At 42.1% G+C, this 27,796-nt stretch overlaps 1 protein-coding gene across 2 annotated transcripts; it reads left to right on the forward strand.

Moving 5' to 3' along the window:
- The first annotated feature begins 76 nt into the window (after positions 1-76).
- Positions 77-27,733, forward strand: LOC119653883 (endoribonuclease Dicer). 2 transcript variants are annotated; one of them, XM_038059000.1, is made up of 8 exons: positions 77-584; positions 653-807; positions 17,689-17,866; positions 17,924-18,231; positions 18,291-18,984; positions 19,049-19,573; positions 19,639-19,810; positions 24,842-27,733. In XM_038059000.1, the coding sequence occupies exons 1-8, from the start codon at positions 564-566 to the stop codon at positions 27,649-27,651; spliced, it is 4,863 nt and encodes a 1,620-aa protein (XP_037914928.1). In that variant the 5' UTR covers positions 77-563; the 3' UTR covers positions 27,652-27,733. The 2 variants fall into 2 exon arrangements, with proteins under 2 accessions (XP_037914928.1, XP_037914929.1); XM_038059001.1 differs by having other exon boundaries at positions 77-569.
- The last annotated feature ends 63 nt before the right edge of the window (positions 27,734-27,796 follow it).

Raw genomic sequence — 27,796 nt, forward strand, 5'->3', positions numbered from 1 at the left:
ACTATCTCCGCCCACAATTACAGACTGACAGTTTACAGTTTGACTGTTCGTCGGGGAAGATTAGACCACGAGTGTTAAACTGAGATGTCAAAAGGGAATTTTCACATCTATTCAGTGGGGGTTTCCCTGTTTTTATGGAGTTCTTGGCACTGATTGGCCAACGCTAGACACGTATTCGTAATTTTTCCTTGCATCGATTGCATTCTCGGTCATTCTTTTTGTTTTCATCCGGCTGTCACTTGACAGTGTCAGATCCCTAAAGTGTCGTGTTCGTTTCCTAATTATTTTGTGTTTATAGATTGTTGAATTCCACAAGTCGACTTTCTTCGGAACACGAATCGATTGCTCATTTGTTAGGGGAATAAGCCAGCATAATTAGTTGGAAATATCAGCTCTGATTTGTGGTTTGGTGTTTCGCGAAGTAGCAAATATTGGATCGTGAGCTCGAGGCTTAAACAATTGCAGTTCGCGGATAGGGTATAAAACCTTCAAGACGTCGGGCCGGTCATAATACTTTCGAACAAAACGTACAAGTGTCGAGGGCGTAGTTTGAAACATCAGAAATGGAGGTAGATAGTGAAACGGTATATTGAATTTCATTGACTTTACTAACCGTTAAATGTTTTCTAACGCGACTTAATTTTTCCTACAGGGTCCCGGGAGCGACACTCTCAAGGCGAGACCCTATCAGACTCAAATTCTGGAGGTAGCGCTCCGACAAAACGCGATAATATATCTTCCGACAGGCTCTGGAAAGACTTACATTGCGATTTTGGCTATGAAAAAAATGTCGCAGGCTTTGGAAAAGTGAGTACTGATTTTCACTTTTAGTTTGTGGCGAGAATGTTAAAAATTACTGGCAAAGTTTCTACTGGAAATTGCAATGGTGGCTATAGGTCTTCAGAAATATTAGGCGGTGCTGTGATTGCATGGACTTGGAAATGATTTCGTCATTATCAGAAATAGGGCTTCCAACAGCTAAATCTGGAGAGTAAAATAAGTGATATCCAGCAAAGGAAGGAAAGTGCGCGCAAATCATGGACATATCGTCAAAGTCAGAAATCTTCAAAATTGTAGGTTTGATGAAATAAAGGATTCGAAGTTTTGAAGGTCGCTGGAGAATCGGAATTTTCTTATTATTCCTGGACAAGACAGAGGACTAAGGCCCCCTGGCAGCTAAGATACATAAAAGTGATGGCGGCACAAATACACTGGTTCTGACGTCCATTCATAAACCGAATGACTCATTTGTCGTTATTTGATAATATTTCGAGTTTCCCTTTATCTTGTTGAGAGAGAAATGGGTGCAGTGTGCGAAAAAGATAGCATGTGTGTTTTTCTAGGGTTTATAGTTTCCGCGCTTTATACTCGCGACCGCGATGATGCCCGTTTTATTGCCTTTCCCCCCTCAATCCTCCTAGTTTGCAACAGGTACAGATTACTGCAGCAAATGAACCTATTATTTCACCGACTGCGTAACAGATGCAACGCTGATCACTGTTTGCTCTCCGAGATCATTAGAAACCTGTCCAGCAAAATTAAGGGGGAGATCTACAATTAGTCGAAAAAAAGGCTTATTTTTGAGAATTTTTTTTTTAATAGAAAATTAATATTTCACACTTATGAAACTATACAAACTTGAAGATAATATATTGATCTGTGAAAAAACAATTTTTGTAATATGAGTAAAAACAAAAAGGCGGAGTTATGGCACATTGTTGCGGCAGCAGTTTTAAAACGGTGTAGACTCTCTCGTTTTGTAGCCCACATCCTGCCAACGTTTCGTGACATCTGCCGCTGTTTAGTTTCAAGTTAAATCTCTCTTTGCCTAGCCTATGGGTGTAATAAAAGGTTTTTCTTTTTAAGGTTTTGTGTAAACACAAAACCTTATTAAAATCGGTTTACCGTCTGTCTGTCTGTCTGTCTGTCTGTCTGTCCGTCACACGCATTTTTCTCGGAAACGGTTACAGTGATTGACACCAAATTTGGTAAAAATGTGGGAACTGTGAACGCTCACGCATACAGTGAGTTACATCCTTTTACATTGAATTTAAGGGGGGGTCCCCATACATGCAGAAGGGGGGTGTAAATTTTTTTTTCATCAAATATACTCATGTAGGGTATCAAATTAAAGGTCTCGATTAGTACTTTTTGAAGCCGGTCTTAGTTTTGACATTTGTTAGAAAGGTGGGGAGTGCGGGGGGTTGAAAGTGGCCATTCCTTTAAGGGGGCCATTCTCAGAAACTAACAAACCGAAAAATCTGAAAAAAATCAGGAGGCTGCCACTATATGGTGCCTAGGCTCCGAAATACCTTCCATACTGATATCTGTACAAATAAAGTTAATAATAGTATATTACCATAATTTTTAGTAATTGGCTGCAAAACCCCCCTTAAGTTCATGTTAGCAACATGAAATTTCGCAATAATATAGGGCATAACATAAAGCACGATCTCACCAAGTTTGGTCGAAATACCACTATTACTAACAAAGTTATAATACGTCAAAGTTGTCACTTCCTTGTAAATTCAAGACTATGAATGTCAATGTCATCCGAAAGTGGATATTCTCACATAATATATGAATATATTACCTGCTACGTGCAAAGGAATACACAAAACCTTTCGTACCTGAAGCGTCCAGCTTCCGGTTTCCCGACTTGTTTTTATATTTTTTTTGGCTGTGAATCCGTTCCTGCTAACAGAAGGTGAGTGCTTAAGTTTTATTTCTGCTCTTACATCCAATCAAACTTTAAAGTGGAAACCTGTTTCTGTATTTTTCGGCGTGTGTTTCCCCTGTAAACAGGAATTTACAAACTTAGATCGGTCCGTCTCGCAAATTTCAACATCTCCTCAGGCACCAGTAGGACCACAGCTTAAAAGCCCAATAGAAATCAGTGGCTATGTCCTAACCAGGAAAGCCTTCCCAACCAGGAAAGAGAGAAGGGCATCGAGGAGCCTGTCAAGATCCCCAATTCAATCTGCCACAATCAAACAGGCAAAGATTTCTGGAATTCTACCAGTCACGGCTCAACTCAAGCTTTTCCTGAGGTTGCCCGGTCTCAGGACCTAAGTAAAACTTTCCCACTACATACATAGACAAAATTAATGATGTAAAAAGAATTGCGACTTTCAAACCCCCCAATTTCTATAAGCTTACGAGGCGTCTCAACCTCAATGACCAGGTAATTATGGTCAAGGACGAGGATAGAAGTTTATTGTAAGTCGGCGTCTTGTGCAAACAATCTGGCATCTGACAACCGGTTGAGTACATTAGGGCTAAACGCGTATCTATCCTTGAGAGACTCACAGATTTGGAATTATGAAAGGTATCCCCGCTGATTTCTCAGAAGAAGAAATATTACAGGATATAAACTCCCCGACTAAAATAACGAAAATACAACGGCTGAATTTCAGATCTAAGGAAAACAAAGATGTCTTCCTTCCATCTCGGAATAGTCAAACTAACCTTCGTGGGGTCTGAGATCCCCAAACATATCTCAATTGGTAGCGTGAGGGTAGAGGTTGACCATTACGTGAACAGACAATGTTCGCTTGTGGTAGATTGGGCCACATTGCCACGAATTGTAAAGCGAAATCGAGTAGATGCTTAAAATGCAGTGGACCGAAAGATCAATGTGATGGCAACTCGTGCGAAAAAAATGTTCTCTATGCGGCAAGACAGATCATGACGCCAGGGACAAAAATTGAATTTGGGTTGAATATTTGAAGATTATCTAGACGGCAGCAATAAAAAATATCTTCATGAGGGAAGCTACCAAAGAAGTAAAAAATTATTATGATTCATTGGACTGTAATGTTGACTGTAACGTTGCCTTCTCTCCGCTGGAGAAAAGAGCAAGTCTGAACAACTGGATGAAGAATCCCCAAGATGAGTTCAACAGAACCATCAGAGGAAGTAAACAATTCAGGTCTGCAGTAAAATCAAATCCACGCCCGAACCCCAGAATACCCTTCCCCAAAACTGATCAAGATCTACCTATGCCAAACCATCCTGTTTTCGAACATCCAACCTGCACTGTTGTATCCGAGTATCAAAAAGTTCTGTCTCATGAAGAACATCTCCTCAAAGATACAAGATCTGTTTTTGGCAGAAGAAATACAAAAAATCAAAAAACAGCCGGACAAACTTAACATCACGAGCGACTTAACATTCGTAGAAGTTGCAAATGGTCAACATCCTACAATATAATATTCAAAGTCTGGCTAACAATCATTTTGAAATAGAATATTTTGCCGTGAGTGTTGGCTATGACATACTATCCCTACAGGAAATTTTCGCTTTTAACTCGTCCCATCATTCTCGCTACCTAAAAGGTTTCAGCCTTATATATAAATTCAGAGAGGATGGCTATGGTGAAGTTGCCCTTGCGTTTCGCAAAGGACATCATTATCGCTAACATCCTGAACCTTAATCCAAACATCACCATTGCCTCCATATATATGCCACCACATATACCCACGACTACTTTCAAAGTAGAACTGGACAAATTATTTCAATTTCTTAGCAATGCTCCAAACGCCGACGTCATTTATACTCGGGGACTCCATAGAGAATAGTACAGGGACACATCTCTCAAACACAATATACAGATTAGACTGTAGACCACTCAACAATGGTTCAATAACCTTTGTTGGACAGTTAACAAATGGCAGCTCAAAAGCATCTGGCCCAGATGTCACCCTCACTAATTCCAATACTATATCCTGGTCCTGGACCTCCCTGGTACAACCGATTTCTAAGAGCAGGCATAAACCAATTGTCATTCACAGTAACACCATTGTAATTTAACAGAAATACAAAATAGGCCTCCATCTAAAAGTTGCCTTGCAGTCCATCTCCCCACTGAGAATTTGAACGGTTTGACATTGGAAATCCAAACTAAAATTAAAGAGTCGACATTAAAAATCCGTAAGGGCTCCACCCACAAACCGTGGTGGAACAGCGATCTGACAACACTCTTTGTAGAAGAAAGACAAACTCTGAGAGCTTACCACAGTAATGTCAGTCATAGTAACTTCATGCCCTTCTCTGTTGCAAACAAGAAATGATTACAAGCGGTGAAGGCGGCTAAGAAAAAAGCCTGGGATGAGGTCTGGGAAGAACTCAGCGTTGAAAAAGTCACTAAGATATTCTGGAAAAGTATAAAAAAATTTGAAAATTAGCCTGGCGGGGACAACGTGGGACAAAACAAAAACACACACATCCACGCTTCGTAGCCTTTGATCTGGAAAAAATAAACAATGGCGTTTTATTTTAGACACATATAGTTTGACATTGACATTGGCGAAAATTTTAAAAATACAACGAAACAAATGGCTGGTATGCTTGATTGTTAATTAAAAACTCTTTTTCGAACTTATCAAAAAACAATAAATGACATATAGAAGTCAATGGTATTGTTTAGATGTGTAAAAAGGCTCAAGTGGATCGGTTGTGAATTCTTCGCGGTATCCTGTACACCGATTTCGAAAATGTTGTTTTGAGATAAACGCGTTTAAAGTATTGGCACATGAAAACAAATGGTTCAGATTACTTTCGGATTAATCAGCTATATACTAGGTCCATAAAATGACCCTTCCTGTTCCTCATAGAAGTCATTTTCCGCCATCAAGGATTTTTTCCTAGCAATTCGAGCCCCCTTTAGTTGCAAAAAGGCTGCGCTGTTTTCGATCCAGGTCTCTTTTTTCAGCGTAGTTTTTGCACGTTAACCCAATTTGGAACTGCAATAGATGAATAGCTTTCGTTGAACATTCCAGCAGCCAAAAACGCTGCTATCAACTATTTTAAGGTCGGAATGCAGGTGCTTCGGAGCAAGATGTCAAACGGTTGGATTAAAACTCTCGTTTGAATTTTGCGTGTGGGCACCCAAGCAGCTTCCCATTAAATCACTTCTCGTCAAATCTTCGTAAATGGGAAGAACGCACCTTTCGACGTCGGGGTGCAGTGGTGGAGGGTGCTGCAGTAGCTCTTTATTGGCTCCTACAGCTTCGTCTTTTTTCCACCTTCACCGGCTGTCGGCTCCAGTAGGGCACATATCCATGCCGCGGATTTTTGGCGGTTGAACACCGATGACAAATATGTACACAATTTTTTAATTAGCGCATCCGTTAATTCACCCCTGCCACTAAGTTTCTGTTGGTTTTTGGCATTTCAGAGCCTTTCTCTTTGCCCTCACTCTTTACAACTGGAAATTCTTCGCCATATGGGTTAACATCTAATATGGCCTTAAAAGTTTTTGAATCACCGTCTTTGCCATATTTCGCACCAAACTTATCTTCAGAGGCTGAGACCATTTCAGTGGTAGAAGTAACTTCCATGTTGCCTGCGGAATCCTCGTGATTTCTCATGCATTCTTCTGTGTGATTTTCAAGCCAATCATTATGTTCTTGGGAAGGTGCTTTTTTTCCAAGACGTACACGCTTGGCAGTAATTGCTTTTTACACGCAAATCAATTACTTTTCCAGAATAATAGCCTACAGGCATCGTGACACCATATAGCGATTTAAAATCACGTTTCTTCCAAGAGCCGTCTTCGGAAACTTTAAAATTCAATATCGGTCGTTCGTGATCTTCATTTTCCTTTTTTTTTTTCTTTTTCAACGGCTTTTTTCGAACACCATCCAAACATTAATTTTGTGCTTTCGTAAATATGCCGGACGATGTTGTTGTATGCGCTTTCGTTGAGGCAAAAATCCATTAAAATTTAACTGTTTACACTCTAAATATCAAGATTTGAGAGTGCTGTGAATACCGTGAAAAATTCGATAAGCCGGTATGTGTGCATAGGATTACACGGTACCACAGTTAGATACTAGACAGCTACCTCACTCCTCCTTGCCCCTCAAGGGGGGAAATCAGTGCGAGTACACACGATTTCAAATTGTTTTGCCCTTGAGCATGAGCGAGATATACCGAAAACCCGACCAGCTGTGTTTGGCATACCGCCCGGACTTGCCAATGTATTGGTGAGATTGGCAAGTTTTTGCTTATGGATAAGTGAATACGTGAAACAACTTTTTGCTATATGGGTGAGCACGCCGTAGTACCAGAATAGCAAAAGCTCACCGATCTCTCTCTTACCAATACGATTTGACGAAGATTATGCCTTTTCCTTGTTTAGCGTCTCTGATGCGTACAGATAAGCTTTTGCAAGCACATTTGCAAGTGGGGTCATTTTTGTACGGGTACTGCCTATAGTAGATCTACTGTGCACGGTACATTCTCACTACTTGCGGTGAATAGTTTCCTGGAAGTAGCACTATTTGCGGTATCTCTGGCGGACTCATTTCTATCTTTCGACGTGCGCGGTCCTTTCCTTTTTCGTGGCCTTGATGATCGAGACGGCTGCTTGCTTGGGAGGCCCACGGAAAATCCAAGAAAATTGAAAATGTCCACGACCCCCGAGTAGGAAAAATGGTGAAAAATACAAAATCGTCGGATTGCTGCGGGCAATATCTCGTTGGAAAGGGGAGGCGAACCAGATTCAGAAAATGCAAGAATTTTAACGCGTAGTGCTTTATACAAGTTCGTGTAATGAACTTCATTTGACGGCTCTCTCACTGCGGACAGATACAGTCACTCCGTTGTTGTGTTTAGGCCGTTATGCTCGTGGCCGCCATGATTCCCGTTTCATTTTATTGTGAGCGCTTTGATTCACACTAATGGCATCTTGGGCTTCTCTTGCGTAAAGCATTCCACCCTCTTTCCACGCTGTAGAAAACCTTTTTGGAAATCGAGAGACCTTCAAGACTTTATGGCAGATATAATTTCGCTTCAGTTTGGAGGAGTGATCCATATCCATCCATCCATATGCTACGTTGGCTTGCCATCCATCAGATACTCACTCCACTTATTCAGCAGCTTATTATCGTACCTGAGAAGCCTCTCGTTGAAGTCTCTCACAGGACCATCGAGTTCCTGGCCATCTGCGATACTTTTTGAATGAAATCAAGGAAACATCTTTGTCTTCATTACCATGAGGCGCCGTTCATTGCCTTTGACAGACGACGGACACTCAGAACCATAGAGGTTGACAAGGCGATTAGCACTGTCGTAAGTTTGTGATTTAAGACGTTCGCTGATATGTCGCTTATAAAGAACACCAAGTTGCCCTGTTGCGTAAAGCAATTTTATAATCCAGTTCACCCTTCACTGATAGTATTTATCCGCAGCACTTTTGGACAAGTCCTGCTGGTTTCCCTGGTTTTGATTGGTTCAATAATAGATTGGTAGTATTTGGTTGATATCTGCCGTTAATAAGCTTTAAATGTAAAAATGAATGAAATTGTGAAAAAATATAAACCATGATAAGGAACACAATACTGGAAAGTTTGGTGGAAATATTACCATTATCAGCAAAGTTTATTAAATCCCCTGTATAGGTTGTTGCTTGTTTTGATTTCCTGAATATACTGAAGTAATTATTGTATATATGTATATTACAATCTGTGTACAATGGATCCTTAAAATATGATTGCCCAGAGAAATTCGGATTAATGCAAAAATATTTAAGTGAAGATTGCAGAAGAAAAACTTTGCCTAGAAATCTTTCTAGAGTTGGGGTCCACTATGTGTATAGAAGGTCAAATTTACAACAATAAAAAAAGTGCTACCATGTCCTATTGTATATATTCGTCGATTCGATTTCGCCAGCTGGAACCTTTTTGGCATTTAGCTACGAATCTATTTCTACGGCGCACATACAAATTGTTAATCGAATCTTTAAAACAATGTATATTTATGATTGTCATTAGAGGCAATTAGCTTATCGCCAAACAAAACCAAAGGAGATGAGTTTCTCTAATGAAGTGTAATTGTTTACAATTCACCCTCAATTTGAAATGTGATAAACGACTTAAGCCAAATAAGAATTAACAAAGTTTTGTTTATGTTTAAATCTCGACCAGACGTTTTTATCAGTTTGATGAAGCCCTGACGAGGTATTTTCCATCGCTCAATCGAAATGAAGTTTAATACATGATTTGTTTGCTGGAATATCATCAAATTCAAAATATGTTTGGGTTCCCTCTCAAGTTTCATAATAGATATGAAAATATTTCAGTTTGATTTTTTGCTGGCTTTAAATGTGTAAAGTTATTTTTATCCATTGAAATACCATTTTTATGGTCGACATCGTCTCTTACCATAAATATTGCCCTTCAGAGATTCCGGGCTGGGTCTTATGACCCTAAGCTATCAAAGAATACAAGAAGACTTTGAAAATCACGCGATTGTCCAGTAAGCGCTTAGAGCCTTTGATATTTGAAGGGTATAGTTTTGATAGACTGAAGTAGGCTTTGTTGGCTGTTAACACTTGTGCACGGATTTCTTCATTGGTTTTTAGTGCGATGATTTTTTAGCCAGGGTAGGAAAATGATTTAAACTCTTTTAAGTTGATATTTTCCTATTCTCGATTCATCAGCCTGCCTCGCTTTTGTTTTCGATGCTGATGCTACCATTATAAATTCGGTTTTGCTTTCGTGGTGTTCAATTTCAGATGTTGTACTTTCTGGTCAATCTGGGCGAACGCTTCCTTTGAGGTACATTCGTTTCTATAAACGATATCAATGTAGCTAACATAGGACAGCAATAAAGTAAACTAATGGTTTCCAGATATTTTTTTCGAACGCCAGGACTGCACCTTCCTATGTATCCGATAGTAATGCAGCTGTTTTGATCTGGCCCCGAACATTACTCATGGTCAATAAGTTTAATTTATTTTAATGGCTGCTGAATTTTCCCATGGCGGTGCAAAGTTTTCCCTTGGTTGTACTGCTTGCCATAGGAGCGCCTGAAATCAATGAAATGGTGGTATAACTTCTGTTCGTATTCCAGAAGTTTTTCTATCAATTATCGCGGGGGGATATTTGATTGACAATTTTTCAGGGTAAAGCCTCGTTAAAATAGACCAATGATGTTCTGTTCTATCCTCGTAAGTACAGTCATCATCATCAACGACGCAACAACCGGTATCCGATCTAGGCCTGCCTTAGTAAAGAACTCCAGACACCCCGGTTTTGCGCTGAGGTCCACTAATGCGATATCCCTAACCGCTGTCTGGCGACCTGACCTACGCCATCACTCCATCTCAGGCAGGGTCTGCCTCGTTTTCTTTTTCTACCATAGATACTGCCCTTATAGGTTTCCCGGTCTGGATCATCCTCATCCATACGGATTAGGTGACCTGCCCACCGCAACCTGTTGAGCCGGATTTTTATCCACAACCTGACGGTCATGGTATCGCTCATAGAATTCGTCGTTATGTAGGCTACGGAATCGTCCATCCTCATTTAGGGGGTCAAAAATTCTTTGGGGGATTCTTCTCTCGATCGTGGCCAGGAGTTCTCAAATTTTCTTGCTAAGAACCCAGGTCTCCGAGGAGTACATAAGGACTGGCAAGATCATAGTCTTGTGCAGTAAGAGCTTTGATTCTATGATGAGACATTTCGAGCGGAACAGTTTTTGTAAGCTGAAATAAGCTCTGTTGGCAGCCAACAACCGCGCAGATTTCATCGTCATAACTGTTATCGGTTGTGATTTTCGACCCTAAATAGGAGAAATTTTCAACGACGTCAAAATTGTAGTCACCTATTTATTGTTTTCGTTTGACCAGTGCGATTCGATGTTGCTGATCCTTTAGTTTTTGGCGTTGACGTTACCACCATGTACTTCATTAATGTGCTGCCCGAGATCTTGCGCCCCATGCTCGATCTGGATGAAGGTAGACTGTACATTTCGGGTTGTTCTTCCCATAATGTCAATATCTTCAGCGTAGGCTAGTAGTTGTGTGGACTTGAAGAGGATGGTGCCTCTTGCATTGACATCCGCTTCGTGAATCACTTTCTCCAGGGCCCGGGAAAAAAGGATGCATGATAATGCATCCCCTTGTTTTAAACCGTTGTTGATGTTGAATGATCTTGCTGCTTTTATCTGCCCTCGCACATTGGTCAGGGACAGAGTAGTCAGTCATATCAATTTCGTCGGGATACCGAATTCTTTCACGGCCGTTACAGTTTTACCCTGGCTATGCTATCATAGGCGGCTTGCGAGTCCGGGGATGGGTATAAGAATTCCGAAGAGGAGCTACGAAAATTTGAAGATGATTTGTATGGATACGTAAATCCAAAAATAAAGTTGCAGACGTGCCGTTAGGTGGATATTTTTTATAAGGCTTTGGTACTGTCTCCAAGAGAATAAAAGGAGTCAATTTCTTCAGTTAGATATAGTCAATTGAAATTAACACGGCTTTGTTTTGTAATACATTTTTTCTTTGTTTTGCAAAAAATCATTTTTTTTGTAAAACGACATCAAGTCTCCTGAATATACCGAAATGAAATTTGTGGACGACAATGTGGGCACAGGTCGTTCCTAACGACGGGTCTGCCATTGGCTCTAAATCCTCACTTGGAGGACCCTGCAAAACCTTGACAATCACTTACGATTGCAGTAACAGATTCATCGTCGGATGTAGTTGCAAGACTGTGCGACTCAAGCAAAAATCTTTTACCCGCTCCTCACAGTTTGAGGAAGAAATGATGCGGATGCCCAGAACCCACAGACACTACAACAGCAATAGTGAACACTAGAATCCAGACGAGTAGAAATTCAAAGAATGCAATGGTTAAGCTATAGCAACGACCAGATCTCCAACATTCTAAGGGTCAACAAAAACGTGGTGGAAAAATGGATTTCCTAAGGAGGAAAAGAAGAGAAGGGGCGGATAAGCGAACAATGACGAAACGGTTAAACGATATTTAAGATATAAAAGTCATAATAGCTGGTGGAGTGAGCAGTGGGGGAAAAGATCGACTACACGTTATCGAGGAAGGACCGTCCATTAATGGAAAGAAACAAAGGAAAAAAATATGGACGGAGAGGTGACGATTTCGATGCAGGATGGAAAGCTTGACCGTATACAGTTTTGACAACTTACGGAATGATTCATGAGCACTTTGGGAATGTTTATATAGATTTCTCTGATTACTCTCACAACTGTAGTAGTAAATTGTATGGTAACGATGATCAATGACTACCCTGAGTGGCTGAAGACAAATCCTAACAAGATGACCAAATACTGATGCTCCATCGAGGTGTTCCGTCGACACGCTCTTTGCTAGCCAGGCTCGGGAATGTCGGGGATCCTTTGAGCACTTCCATCCCTCAAGTTTCACTTAGCAAAACTTCGTGTTCTTTAACAGATAGGTAGCTCCGTACCCGAGCCTGAAAAGTGCAACTACCACAGGACTTCTGTGCGCATAAGGAATAATTAATACCCAAGCTATATAGGAATTGAAACAACAACAAAATAGCGGCTTGACCGCGCGTGAGGAGCCGTGAGCCTCCGGACCCAACTGCCGCGATCAAGAGGGAAGATCCACGAATACTCGAATGCTCAATCTATGCTTCTTCTGCTTCAGGTTGCTATGAGGCAGTTAAGAACAGTTAAGGTTCCCGACAGATTGGGTGACGTATAAAATAGAATTGAGCGCCCGACTCACGATCCCTGGGAAGCGCATCAAATACATTGCTGGAATTGAGAAGACGACCCAGATGATCACAACTAGCATGAGAGAAGCTTTCGCAGAAAGCTGCCCACGCAAGATGTCAAAGAAGGGTAAAACACCATGGTGCAACTCGGATTTGGCAAAACAGGAGAACGACAAGGATGCTCCTCAATCGTGGGCTGAAGCGTGATTCAGACACTAGCTGGAATCGCTATAAGAAGACACAGAAGGCTCTAAAGAAGAGCATAAGATCGAATAAACGATCATCATGGATACGCTTTTGCGAAGAGACTAACTCTCTTGAGGCAACCTCAAAGCTGAAGCGGAATCTGGTTAAAGAACGTATCCAGAAAATGGGTTCTCAGGCGTTTTCACAAAAAAAATTATAAATGAATATAGGAAATTATGTCAGCTTATATTTTTGCGTTAAAACTTAAACTCTAAAACTAATTTAGCAAATCGCTCCGCATATTTGGTTGGATTTGTTTCCATTTCGGTTTGGTTACGTGAATCCTGAGAACGACCACTAAATTTTTTGTGTATTTCCGGTGTGGCAAAGAAATACGACTTGCTCCATCGTTCGCGGTTACCTGAAATGCGCTCCAACTCGCCCCACGACTTCACGAGACGCCCGCACTCCTCCTCTACTGTTCTGCGCCAAGTGCCCGAGATGGCTTCAAGGACCAGACGTTAAGAAAATTCAAGGCATGAAATCCATGACCACCAAATGGTGATTAATATGTTGGATCCCACAGGGAGTCATACCACAACGAATGTAAAAAATATCGAATTTTAGGAATAATGCATTTTCATATTTATACCGGAGACTCTTAACATAGCCAGAACCTATACATGGCTTGGCTTGATAAGTTGTTTCCGTTTCCTGTGTTCCAGGATTTGTAGGAAACTCCCTTCTAGGGAGGCTTTGTTTTATAAACTTCATCATATCCAAAAATCAAATTTAAAGTGTCCTTTATGCATCATTTTCGTCATCTGCGCCCCACCTTATTTTGAGTCTTAAAAAATCGCGATTGTATTCCTTCTGAGTGGAATTATGCGGTGTTTCCAACGATTAATTATCTGAAATAATAATAATAAAAAAAAACTTGTTGTTTCTTTTTCATTGGTGTGAATATTTATTCTTGCAAATACCGATATTTCGGGAACCACTTGTTCCCTTCATCAGTGCTAACAAAACAAGTTTCATCAGTGCTAACAAAACAAGTTTCATCAGTACTAACAAAACTTGAATGAAACTTGTTTTGTTAGCACTGATGAAGGGAACAAGTGGTTCCCGAAATATCGATATTTGCAAGAATAAATATTCACACCAACGAAAAAGAAACAACAAGTTTTTATTATTTCAAATGGGGAATAGCAATTACCCAGATCTGAATTCAACCTGGTGTTAACCGGTTGTTTGCTAATGATCCAGCTTTCATAGGCATCCAGCTGGTTAATTTTCCTTACCTGCTTTAGAACCTTCAAATCCTCGGCGCTTATTTTATGGCCGCATTCCACCATATGTTTAGCCACCATAGATTTAGTAGGTTTTCGGGAGTACTTGACAGCCAACTCTGCCTCCTTCATGTGCTCCCTAAATCTGGTAGTTACCAATCTTTTTGTTTACCCGATATACACCTTCGGACAATCTGAGCAAGCGATTTTATACATGCCACTCATCTCCTCTACCGTTTTTCGGGCTTTTTCCCCTGCCAGCTGGGATTTTAGCTGGTAGATACGGCTTGATCCTACCAGGGGCAGAGAGTATGCAGATTCTTCATTGAAGAAAACCTTGTCAAGGTGTCTTCGGCTGAGATCTGAAGTGGCTGGACAGCTGCAGGGGCGTCTCCTCCTCCTCACATTGGCTGCTCATAGCCGAAATTATCACCCCAACCTTTTTGGGTCTTTTTTCGTATGATAGTTCAAGGAACAGTGTCCCGTTAGAAGCCCTACTAGGATTTTATGTCCCATTTCTTAAGGGACAACAAAAATGCCGATCTAGTGACCTCAGGCCCTTTCACAAGGATTGCCGCCTGCCGGCAAGAGTTCAAATTTCTCCACTGAATCCTTGCAATTTCACCCTTCAGAGTAAACTTGACATTGGATGGCCGGATTCCAAAAGCTGGTTCTGACCCCACCGTTGTGGATCCAGACCCTCGACGAGCCGATCTGTTAGCCTCCTCATTACCAGCGATGTTAGAGTGAGCCGCCACCCACATCAGGAATGTTTCGTTCAGTCGGCCAAGTTTCAGTAGCACCTGATGACGACACCACACCATCTGGCTTGATATGTCGTTGCTGTTTAGTGCTGATAATGCCGCCCGACTGTCGGAACAGATTCGAATGGTGCGACCCTTCCATTTTTGTCGCAGACATTCTTTTGCTGCTAATGAAATGACATATGTCTACGCCTGGAATATGGTCGCAATTTTTCGGAAGGGTCGGGCCAGTTCCATAATCAAATTCCCCGAGGACACCCCTGCACCCGATCCCGTCGGTGGAGATTATTAAGTCTGTAATCTGAAAAGATTCATGGCCATGTGTCGACCATTCTTCTCTTTCGGTGATTACGATAGTGTATGTCTTTTCAAAGACGAATCTGCAAACCATATGATCGGTCGGCATCACAGCTACCGGTTGTTTGTCAATGAATTTCTAGATAGACACATGACCGTGTGATTGGCCGTTTATCCACGCTCCAATGGTTTCGACTTGAGTTTCCCCTCCAAGTGAATAGGAGGTAGATTTAGGATAGCTTTAAGTGCGGCAGTCGGCGTAGTACTCATTGCTCCAGTAATACTTAGGCAACCAAGTCTCTGAATCTGCATTAGCAGCTTCCTGCTGTTAGCAAAGTTCAGTCGTGGCCACCAGACGATGCATGCATACATCAAAATGGGTTTTATTATGGATGCATACATCCAGTGTATCCGTTTTGGTGAAAGTCCTCAGGTCTTACCTATCGCATTCCTACAGCAACAGAGCAATCTGCAGGATTTCTGATATTATACCTGGATATGGTCCTTCCACGTTAACTTGGAATCGAAATGTTCTCCTAAATACTTGACTGTTTGTGCCAGCTGGATTTCCGCCCCTGCTAAGGTGAGTAGTGTATAGCCCGACCTGACGTTCCTAGTGAACATAACTAGTCCAGTCTTCCTAGCGTTCACCGTGAGTTCATTGCGGAGGCACCAACTGTGCAGAATTGCATTCAAGCGGTCACACACTTTGTCTGCGAACTTGCCGGTAATTATTACGGCTAGGTCGTCCGAAGACTTTTTTGTCCTCCAGGAGCCACAGCAAGGCCTGAGGCGTATTCTTTTTCGGACATCGCCTTTTCAATTTGTGGCATGAGTTCATGGAGTGCTGGCTCTGTGGATTTGCCTTTCTGGTAGGCGTGTTGCCTATGGTGAAGTGGCCACTTAGGAATGTGCGTATCCCTTATGAACCGATTTACTAGTCTTTCTAGTCCTTTTAGTAGAAACGGCATTAGACTGATCGATCGGAAGCTTCTTGCATCTGTGTAGGTGGGTTTCTCTGGTTTGGGAATGAATAACACCTTCACATCACGCCAGTTAATTGGAATATAAGCGTGTGCTAGGCATGGGCAATATATATTCCGAGAGCCAGCTGGGATTTTAGCTGGTAGATACGGCTTGATCTTACCAGCTGTAGGTCAAACCTTTTCAATGTCCTTTTTATGTGCTTGGACAGATTTGAGAAGATGACACTTGATCGTTTTTGAGCGGTAGAGGGCGATTGTTGGCTATATAGTGTAGTGAGATTACTACGTTCTAACCTTCGTGTGTGTCTCCTAATCATTGTGTCTATGGTGGCGCTGGTGTACCCGTTCTTCTTTGCTGTGTCCATGTATCTATAATGTACTCCCGCATCTCTTCTCTTTCGTCCTTCATATTAAATGTGCTGTATCATGTAGTGCATTCAGACTCTATGAGCTCAGATGCTTGGCGGTGAAGCCCTACATAGTTTGGTGTCATCATAGATGAAGTACCTCGAGTACTCTGGCGATTTTCAACGGACTACGCTATACGTATGCTGATGGGTTGCACCGAAAGTTTTTCGCTCCGGTAATCTTCCCCTGTGAGAGGGATTCTTAGGAGGCGGTGGATCATAGTGCCATAAGTAGCCATTTTGTGCTGGTAGCTGTGGAACGAAGTGGCCTGGATTGTACGCTGAGTGCTGGTTGGTTTCCTGAAAATAGAAAAAGAAAATTGTCCGTTTTGACGTTTGATTAGTAAATCTAGGAAAGCCAATTGGTTGTTAACTTCAATCTCATGAGTGAAGGTTATTTTAGGGTGTAGCGCGTTGATTTTATTCAGCATATTTTCGATACTTGTGTCCGGGATCACTGTCAAAATGTCATCAACGTACCTCAACCATATATTTGGCAGTAATCCATCCTGCTCCATTTTTTCCTCCAGTGATGCCATAAAGATTTCACTTAGGACTGGGGAGAGAGGATTGCCCATCGCTACGCCCGAGGTCGTTTTGAAGTATTTTCCCCTGAATGTGAAATAATTTTCATTCATGCAGAGGGAAGTTAACCTCGCATATTGTTTAGCCTTTTTCCTCCATTCTGGTGCCGAACCAAAACGTAGTAGCCACTCTTCAAATTTTGTTATGGCCTCTTTTACAGGTGTACTGGGAAATAGGGCTTTGACGTCAAATGACACTAGGCGTTCATTATCAGCCAAAGCCCCTACTGCACTCAATCTATCAATCAATTCTTTCGAATTTTTGACGGATTGGTTTCCGTTAATAGACCCCAATTTTTGGCATTCCTCGGCCAACCATTTTGCAATATTGTATGTAGGGGAGTTAGAATCTGCAGTAATCTCTTTCATCTCATTGCCTGATTTGTGTATTTTTGGTTGGCATCTAATTCTAGGTAAAGATTGGTTTGGCATCCGCAGCCGGGCTTGGTTATCAATCACTAGAGAGCATTCCTTGAGGGCCTTCTCTACCCGTTTTATGGATCCTGGTAGCGGGTCGTTCCTTAGTTCGAAGTAGTTTCCTCCAGTCAACTTTTCCATTACTAGGTTATCGTAATGTTGCTTATCCATAATTACGATTGCATTACCTTTGTCCGCTTATATTCCTTCTTGGCTACTATGCATTGATAACATTTTTCTCGTTCTAGGCCGCTAAGTCAAGGCGGAAAACGTTCAGTTTTCTTGACTAACACAGTTGCTTTGGCCCGTCAACAGTATGAGTGCATAAAAAATTTGGTAAATTTGAAAGTTACTCATTATACAGGTGATATGAATGTAGATAATTGGAAACGAGAAAAATGGCGAGCTGAATTTGACGAATATCAGGTAAGGAGCTGTTAGGAAAGGAGAACTTACAGGGAAATTCTAAATGTGGGATTTCAGGTTGTTGTGGCCACAACTCAGATAATATTAGATGTTGTTCGCCATGGGTTTTTGTCTATAACCGACTTCAATTTAATGATCTTCGATGAGTGCCATCACGCTAATAACGATCATCCCATGAGCCAGTTGATGGGGCATTTTAAAAATCAACCAGCTCATCTATTGCCGCGTATTATTGGATTGACCGGATTACTTTTGAAGTCAACCTCGCCCGTCAACATCGAAGACGATTTGAATAAAATGGAGGCCACTTTTCGAGCAACTATTGTAACGGTTTCAGACAGTGCGGAATATGCAAATGTGCTGGTGTAGGTATTGTTTCCTGATAGCTATGAAACTCGAAAATAATTCTGACTATTTATTATAGGTATTCAACGAAACCTAGCGAAAAAATTCTTAGATATCACGAGTCGCCTTCCAGAGAATCTATTTGCGGAAAAATTACTTCTCTGGTAGATGAATGTACAAAACGAATAGGACGATGGGATTTGGACAATATGCAATTGCAACCAACGAAAAACCTAGAAAGTTATCGTGCGGCGAATCCAATTAAGAAACATAAAAATTTCTATAATGATTTTCTGCATAAAATGGAAGATATGGGCATTTACGGGGCTTCGATAGCCATTCTATCAATCTTAGTTGAATTTGAGTTGAAAAAGCGAGCTGCTGAAACCGTTGCTATTCGACAAATGTCGCGTTTATGCATCAGCAGTGCTGAGCGTATCCGTCACGAATTGGTTGCTTACATGAAAGCCAATAGCGATTACACGGACGATGATGAAAATGAACTTCATGAAATGATCTACGATAATTCGTCTCAAAAAATTCAATCTTTTCTGGGATTTTTGGAAATGACATTCAAAGGGAAGAATCCGAAGGAGATAAGTTGTTTAGTGTTCGTTGAACGCAGACAGACCGCGAAGTGTCTATTCTATTTGGTTAAACATTTTGTGGAGAGTAAAAAAACAATTCCAATTATCCCGGAATTTATGGTTGGAGGGAGCAGAGCTATGCCTGAATCAATAGAAAGTTGGTTGGAGTCAAAACGGCACAAAAATGTAAGTAGTCGGGCATGTTTATGAGAATATTCAGAAGGAATGATATAATATTATTGGTCTGCAGGTTTTGCGAAAATTCAAAAAAGGTGAATGTAACATGATGATAGCTTCGAGTGTGCTTGAAGAGGGCATTGATGTACAGTCTTGCAACTATGTCATTATGTACGATACCATAAAACATTTTAGTGCGTACGTCCAAACAAAGGGGAGAGCTCGCATGCAAAGCAGTAGTTACACGATTATGATCGAAGAAAAAGAGATTTCAAAACTTCTAGGCAAGTTGGAAAAATGGAAAAAGATAGAAGATCAGCTACAGAAATACCTGATCGGGAAAACGGTGGAACGTCACTTACCGCTTGAAGATGAGATAAATGAACGATTTCCCGTTACAATTAAGCCGTTTTATACTAAAATTGGAGCTGTTTTGGAGGCTAGCTCAGTGGTTCAGCTATTGAATCGCTACTGCATGGCGTTACCGCAGGATTTATACACTGCTTCAACGGTGAGTTGGTTTAAAGAAACCACGGATAGCAAGATTGTTGTAAGACTTGTAATGCCACCACAATCTACAATCAAAGAGGACATTATTGTGAGTATAGTTTTGAGGGAGATGCGACAATAATTGCATGTTTATATTTGTAAATTTCGCGACAGAGTGACAAGGTCGGAACAGTGAAGGATGCGAAACGATCGGCCGCAATGAAAGCATGTATACGCTTGTATGAAAATAAGGAATTGAACGAGCATCTTTTGCCTATTTCAAAGACAAATTGCTTCGAATTGGTTGATAATATATACTTTGAACACTGGAAGGAATTTAGCACAGGTAAAAATTAAAGACTCGTATGGATAAGATTAACAGTCACCATTATTATAGGGCCTACAAATAAGTTCTGTTGGTTTTTTTGTTAAATTTGAAGCTTTATTGTGAAAAATTGGTTATACATTCATTGTTCAAAGTATTGCCCATCGCTAGCCACAACTTTCTTCCATCTTTCAGGCAATTCATAGATACCATCGCGCCAAAAATTGGCCGGCTTGGCCGCTATCCACTCATCGAGCCATTTTTTGAGTTCCTCGTAATTGGAGAAGTGCTGGTCAGCCAGGCCATGCTGCAGCGACCGGAACAAATAGTAATCAGAAGGAGCAATGTCTGGGGAGTACAGCGGGTGGGGTAGGACTTCCCATTTCAACGTTTCTAGATATGTTTTAACGGGCTGTGCAACATGTGGACAAGCATTGTTATGTTGCAAAATAACTTTATCATACCTTTGCTGGTATTGCGGCCGTTTTTTCTTGAGTTCGCGGCTCAAACGCATCATTTGACGTCGGTAGAGGTTGCCCGTGACCGTTTCGTTCGGTTTTAGCAGCTCATAGTATACCACACCCAGCTGGTCCCACCATATACACAGCATGATCTTCTCACCATGAATATTCGCTTTGGCCGTCGATGATGAGGCATGGCCGGGGTATCCCCACGTTGCCCGGCGCTTGGGATTATCGTAATGGATCCACTTTTCATCGCCAGTAACTATTCGATGCAGAAAGCCCTTCCTTTCTTGTCGTTGGAGCAGTTGTTCGCACGTGAAAAAACGGCGTTCGACGTCTTTTGGCTTCAGTTCATACGGAACCCAATTTCCGACCTTTCGGATCATTTCCATTGCTTTTAAACGGTGGGAAATGGCTTGCTGAGTGACTCCAAGTGTTTTTCCAAGTTCTTCTTGCGTTTGCGATGGATCTTGGTCGAGCAATGCCTCTAATTCTTCATCTTCAAAAATTGTTGGCCGTTCGGCGCGCTCTTCGTCTTCTTCGGTTGCTTTTTTCTTCATATTGAAATAATGAAGTAGAACTCCCCGCAAAACACATTTGGTACAAAATTGGCCATTTTCGTTGATGAAAAAAGTATTGTTGTTTACACTTCAATTAAATAATTTATACTGACGTTTGTGCCTATTGACAGTAGCTTTCCGATGAATGTTTGGAAATGTGGTTCAATGGAATAAAAAACAAGCTACGCCATCTATTGTGAAAACCGACAGAACTTATTTGTAGACCCTATAATAATAACAATATTGTCAAGGGACGTCACCCTGCGTGGTAAAAGAAATTATGATATCCCTTTACTGGTTATAATGTAATAGGCTATAGTGTGTCGTTTAAGCCTAGCAGGCAACTAGAGCCACCTACATATTTTTAGTTTCACATTAATTCCTGTGGCGCCTTTTTCTAATTTTTCGCGTTGTCACAAATTGCCCCGGTCACCACTACCATTCATATTGAGAGGGTTGTTCGGATGGTTGGGGAGATTGACACACAAGGACAAGCAATTTGAGCTTCTATTAGTAAACCATTTTTTTATGAAGGAGCCTGGTGCAATATTAACGTTTGTCAAGAGAAGGAAACTGAAAGCCCAAGTAGGATTTCTAATCGGACTTCTAAAGAAGACGATATATTTCTGGCGCAGCAGGGTCGAAATAAATTTTGAATGTTGTTAATTCGATTGACAGTTGCCAAATAATCGTTCGTTGTTTAGGTTGTTGCTGCGAATGTTAGAAGGTGGTCGCGCTCGTTGGACTTCTGATGCACCGGCTCTCCGAGTGGGTTTGGATACGTGGTAAATGATGGGTTCGCTGTCGCGAGCCAGAATTGCAACAACGGCGGCGGAGTCTTCTGACATTGCGAAGACCCGTTAGTCTAACATTAACACTACTATTTTCTCGATTTTCTCGAAGGTGCGTCCCCTACTACCCCAGAAGCTGGCTATTGCACGGAAAGAATTTGAACAACTTATCTGCAGACCTTCGGTCTTCCGCACTCCATATGGTCCCTGAGCCAAATGGCGCCCCTGTGGAGATTATATAAGGCTAAATGCACAGACTGTTCCTAACCGATATCGCATTCCACTCATCCACAACGTTGCGCATCATCTCGCAAACTGCCGCATCTTTTCGACCTTGGATTTAACCAAGGCATATCACCAAATTGCTGTAGCTCCAGAAGACATTCCAAAGACGGCAATATGCGCACCCTTTGGACTCTTCGAGTTCACACGGATGATTTCCGGGTTGTGGAATGCGGCGCAAACCTTTCAAAGGTTTATTCACTCGGTCCTGCGAAACCTCGACTTCTGTTTCGTGTATGATGATGTTTTGGTCGCTTCTTCCTCAGAGTCTGAGCACTTAGCCCATCTCGAGTGTATTTTTAAACGTCTCCTTGAGGCCGGTTTAGTCCTAAACGTTGATAAATGCAAGCCTCTCCAGACACAGGGAGATTCCTCGGCCACTTCATTTCCCCTGACTGAATACAGCCCGACTCAGACAAGGTGCAAGCAATCACAGGCTTTCCGCGTACGAAAACTTTGAAGGATTCGCGGAGGTTCTTGGGCATCCTAAACTCCGTTTTGACCGCATACTTCTCTGGCCCTAAAATAAAGGACACACGAGAGATTGTGTGGTCTGAAGAGGTTGTCCGCGCAACTAGCTGATGCTACACTTTTGGCATTTCCTTGACAAGATGCACTCCTAGCCGTTTTTGTTGATGCCTCTGCAATCGCAGTAGGTGCTGCTCTTCACCAAAAGGTGAATCAAGTCTGGCAGCCGTTGAGCTTCTTCTCCAGACAGTTAAAATCCGCTCAACGGAACTACAGTACCTACGCTCGTGAACTGCTCGCCGCGTACTTGAACATCAAATACTTCCGCTTCTCCCTTGAAAGCAGGCCGTTCACAGTGTTCACGGACCATAAGCCTCTCACATAAGCTTTGAAATAGAAGTCCGTCAGCTTCGACACCTGAGCTTTATAAGCCAGTCCACGTCCGGCTTACAGCACGTGTCCGGCAAGGACAACGTAGTTGCTGACGCTTTGTCACGTGTCTCCGAGTTTAACATCCCCGCCTCACTCGACTTCTCGGCTATCGTCAAGGCACAGGAGGATGGCGCAGTACTTCAGAGCCTCAAATCCAACCCCAAATACAAATTTCGGGAGTTGCCCATGTTCGGCTCGAATCTCTCTGTTGCGAATACTCGGAAAAGGGGACCCCGGTCACCTTCCACGCGGTTCACGACGTAGCGCATTCAGGCATCAGGACGACAAATCGGCTAGTCACCGAGAAATATTTCCGCCCCCCCCATGAATAAGGACATCAAGCCAGAGAGTGAATCGCATGCCAGAAGTGTAAGGTCACCAGGCATGTAAGAAAAGAAGTGGGCTCATATCCCTGCACTACCAAGCGGTTCCATAACATACACCTCGACATCGTAGGGCCTTTGCGAGACTCACACGGTTTCAAGTATTGCCTTACAATCATCGACAGGATTACGCGGTGGCCTGAGGCAATTCCTCTGAAGGACATTATGGCGCAATCATGTGCCGAAGCTCTGGCGTCCCTGTAGTGATCATCACTGACCAGGGAATGCAATTTGAGTCCACCCTTTTCTCGGAGTTAGGCATACTCCTGGGATTCAAACGCCAGCGAACTACGGCATACCATCCGCAATCCAATGGGATGCTAGAACGTTGGAACCGGACGCTGAAAGCCGCCATTATGGCTCGCGACGATCCGTCCTGCACTCAGGTCGTACCTCTCGTCCTACTTTTCCTCCGAACAACCCGCCGGGAGGAATTTGCTGCCAACCCCGCGGAGCTGGTATATGGAGAGAACCCAAGGCTCCCAAGTGATCCTGTCTTCGACAAGAGATCGGGTCTCACAGATTCGGGATTGCTGCGCCTGCTGAAAGAGAATCTCTACCGCCTTAAAACTACACCTCCCACCTGACACACATCTGTACCTGCCTGCGCTGGTGCTGTCCGGAAGCCGCTGCAGACTCCATACGAAGGCCCCTACCGTGTTCTCGAGAGGGGAGAGCATTTCTTCCAGCTCGAGAGGGGACATAAAAAGGCTGTCTCCTTATCCAGGCTGAAGCCCATTTGCGCCCCAAGCCAACGTCGCGTTCGCTTCACCGAATGATGGGGAACGCAGTAGGTTTCATCTGTGGCGCAGCAGGGTTAACAACATTCGAAATTTATTTCGGTTTTTTTCATCGAAATGTTGCCAGAAGGCATCTTTCTCGGCATCAGGTCGACCTGTCTGTGGTATCTATGCGATGAATTAGTGCGATTAGCTGATATAATAGTGAGCTTCATCAGCCGATCATTAAATCGTTCGCGTTCTAAGTCGCAGCTTTTTGTCCCAAACCATCGGGTTTCTTGCAGAACGCTTTTTCGGAAGAGCTCTTGCAAGTTCCTCGGCCTTTCCAGTTAGGGTGGCAACATTTAGCGTCCAGACACGTATTTGTTTTGCTCGGACTAATTTACATACATCCTGACGCCGTCCATGTGTCAAGAACTCTTGCCCATTTTTCAACAGGACCGGGGCCCGTCCTGCCGCGTCGAATGAGGTAGACACTCTAGTATTTTTCCAAGGCTTGTGACTCAATTCGATCATCTTGTTTCTAGCGACATTGTAAGCATTTTCTTGGTGTTAATAGCTTGGCGGAGTTAAGCTGAATGTAAGGTTATTCACCACGTTTACTTTCTGAAATCTCCGAGCACGATGAGCTTTGTCTTCTCCGTTTTCAACTGCTTTGGGACCGCCTTTATGGAATATGGAGATTTTTCTTTAGGAGTTTGTTTTTCAGTGTATAAACGATGAATATCCTGAAGCAATGGTTCGATAACTTTACTGACCAATGCAATAGCCCACAAACTATAATAATAGGGGAACTTTTGTAGGCCTTTTTTGTTTTCCTCGTGAAATTTCTTATCATGGATATCCTGAAATCGAAACACTTTTCACTAAATAATATAAGGTTGATAAATCCCCGAAGCATAATCTAATCATGTTAAATATTTCTTTTTCAGATGACCCTCGTTTGGCCGGGACTAAATACAGACGGACTCATGTGAATCAGTATCCTGATCAGCTAAGTGGCGCTACTCCCAAAGTGGGAAAAGTTTCATATTTGTACTCAATTGAGTTAACACCATGCTTCCCAAGAGATGATTCCAATCAGTATGTACTGGATTTGCTGGGAATGTCGTCTAGTTTCGCCTTTTTTACTTCCAAGGAGCTTCCTCCGTTGGCAAAAATGCCACTTTTCATGTCGCAAGGCCAAATAACAGCGGCAGTCAATTCGAATCCTACACAAACCACAATTTGCAGTGACGAAGAGATATCTGCATTACGTGGATTTCATGTGATGTTATTTCGCGATTTATTGGAGACTTGGCATGGATTCTTCGCAAGTAACTTTGAGAACAAAGAGAATTCGTTTTTAATTGTACCAACGAAAAATGGGAATTCAATTGATTGGGAACTGGTGAAACGTTGTCAAAGTTTGCAAAAGCCGAGGGAGTTAACAGAGCTTCAACGGAAAAAATTAGATTTGGATCCTCGCGAATACGAGAATAGTGTGGTGTGTCCTTGGTACAGTTCCTCCCAGCGTGATCGGTATGTTGTTACAAAAGTGCTTATGGATATGAATCCTTGGAGTCCATTTCCCAATGGCGAATACCAAGACTTTGCGTCATACTTCAAAGATAAATATAATCAGAACGTTGTCAAGCGAAATCAATTTATGCTTCTCGTTAAACCTATGACTAGAGAACGTAATTTGACACGTCCAGGAATGGGTGTGGCTGGTGGTCGAAATAAATCGAAACGTTTACAGGAAATGTTACTTGTTCCCGAGCTTTGCCACAACTTCTGCTTTCCTGGTGATCTATGGTTTAAAGCTTTGTTTTTGCCAAGCGTCTTGCATCGAGTACACTATCTTTTGCTTGCTGAGAATCTCCGGACACAGATAAATGGTTTTCTAGGTATTGAAAGCAAAAATGACCCACTCGATACTCTTAAAGTTGAAAACTTAAAACAAGCTGAGTTGGCTGAAGACGAATCGATGGACGTGGAAGACGGGGAATCTGACGGTTGTCTGAAGAAGGGTCCCCAGCACGTGGGCAAAGTGGATATTATGGATCCTCAATGTCACTGGGAAGAATATAAAGAACCTGTAGATATTGAGAGGAAAATGGATGAATTGTACGAAATTGAACTGGATTATTACGTCCAATTTTTGAACTCTGCAATGGAAGCACTTTCTAACGAAAAGCATAACGACAAAGTTAATGGAAATAACTCGGTGAAAATGCCGAAAGTTTCTGCCATTTGTGATAGACCAAGTAATAACAGCTACACGATCGAATTTCTTCAAAATGTTAGTGCTTTAAGCCAAAGTGACCTTTTGATGGCTATAACGCGAAAATCTGCCGGTGATGCGTTTGATATGGAACGCCTGGAACTCTTGGGAGATTCATTTTTAAAGTTCAGCGTCTCTTTTTATCTGCTTGATCAGCACATGGCCTGGAACGAGGGCTGTTTGACTGCACTTAAGGGTCGTTTGGTGAGCAATCGTAACTTGTGTTATCACGCAATACAATTAGGATTGCCAGGCATGCTGGTTACTACTCCGTTCAATGGAAATGATTTGCAACCACCCCTTGTGTCCGTTCCTGTAAAGATACAAGAAGCAATGAACGTTACAGGGGTGTCGCCGTTTATGCTATGTCAACTAGCTTTGGACAACGACGAAGTGAACAGCGGAATAGTAAAAGAGAAAACGCTGAGTGATTTTATACGTTCATTTCAACAAGAGCCATTCCAAGAGTCAACATTTATAACCATGCTGGGAAAACGTTTCGTAAGCGACAAAGCCTGTGCTGATTCGTTAGAGGCAATTTTGGGCGTTTGTGTTAAGAATTTGGGCGTTGAACGCAGTTTTGCTATGCTAAATTTCTTCGGGATATGTCCGAAAGATCCGAGCAAAAACATCACGGAATTAATGAGACGCATTTCTTACACTCCACGATTGAAACCCGATATTAAAGACGCTGCAATTGATTCTTATTTGGTGAATCATAAGGAGCTGGAAGAACATTTGGGTTACAAATTCAAAGACCGAGCTTATCTACTGCAAGCACTAACGCATCCTTCGTGTGTATCAAACCGATTAACAGGCTGTTATCAAGTTTTGGAATTTTTGGGCGATGCCGTTCTGGATTTTCTCGTGTCGTCCTATATATTTGAACGGTGCAGTCACATGGGACCAGGTGAATTGACTGATCTACGATCAGCTCTAGTGAACAATTCATTTCTTGCTTGCTTGACGGTGAGGTATAAATTCCATGCATTTCTGTTATCCGAAAGTGCTTCATTGATGAAAGCAATCGAACAATTTGTACGATTCCAAAGCAGTGAACATAACAAAATTACGGATCAAGTCCGTATTCTGATACAAGAGGAGGAATGCTCCATGGCTGATTATGTTGATGTTCCGAAGGCTCTTGGGGACATTTTTGAATCGTTAGTCGGGGCTGTGTTTCTCGATTCCGGGAATAGTTTGGAGCGCACGTGGTCTGTTATATACAATTTAATGTCTGAAGAGATTGGCGAGTACGTGCAAAAAGTACCGAAACAATTGGTTCGACAACTGTACGAATATCCAGGTGCAAACCCTAAATTCCAGGAGCCACTTGTAGAAGATGGGATTGTGATGGTGAAGTGTCAATTTACACACCGTGGAGTTTTATGTGAGGTAAACGGATTTGGCAGTAATAAGGAAGGTGCGAAAATCTCAGCAGCCAAGTTAGCTCTGCAAACGCTAGCAAATAAATAATTTTTATTTCGTTTTAAATCGTTAATATCTATGTATAAAATATTTTTTATCGGATTTCAATAAAATAATTGTATCAGTTTGAGTGGTTCGTTTTAATTTGATTGCATAAATAGTAATGATATTATTTATCACCCATTAAGATAAC

Source organism: Hermetia illucens, chromosome 4, assembly GCF_905115235.1.
Source record: "Hermetia illucens chromosome 4, iHerIll2.2.curated.20191125, whole genome shotgun sequence".
Taxonomy (NCBI): Eukaryota; Metazoa; Arthropoda; class Insecta; order Diptera; family Stratiomyidae; genus Hermetia; species Hermetia illucens.

Bases quoted from the DNA above. Each gene is read 5' to 3' on its own strand.
- LOC119653883 (XM_038059000.1), top strand. From the start codon at position 564: ATGGAGGTAGATAGTGAAACG. The intron at 19,574-19,638 runs GTGAGTATAGTT...ATTTCGCGACAG, and splicing joins CAATCAAAGAGGACATTATT to AGTGACAAGGTCGGAACAGT. The intron at 19,811-24,841 runs GTAAAAATTAAA...TTTCTTTTTCAG, and splicing joins CTGGAAGGAATTTAGCACAG to ATGACCCTCGTTTGGCCGGG.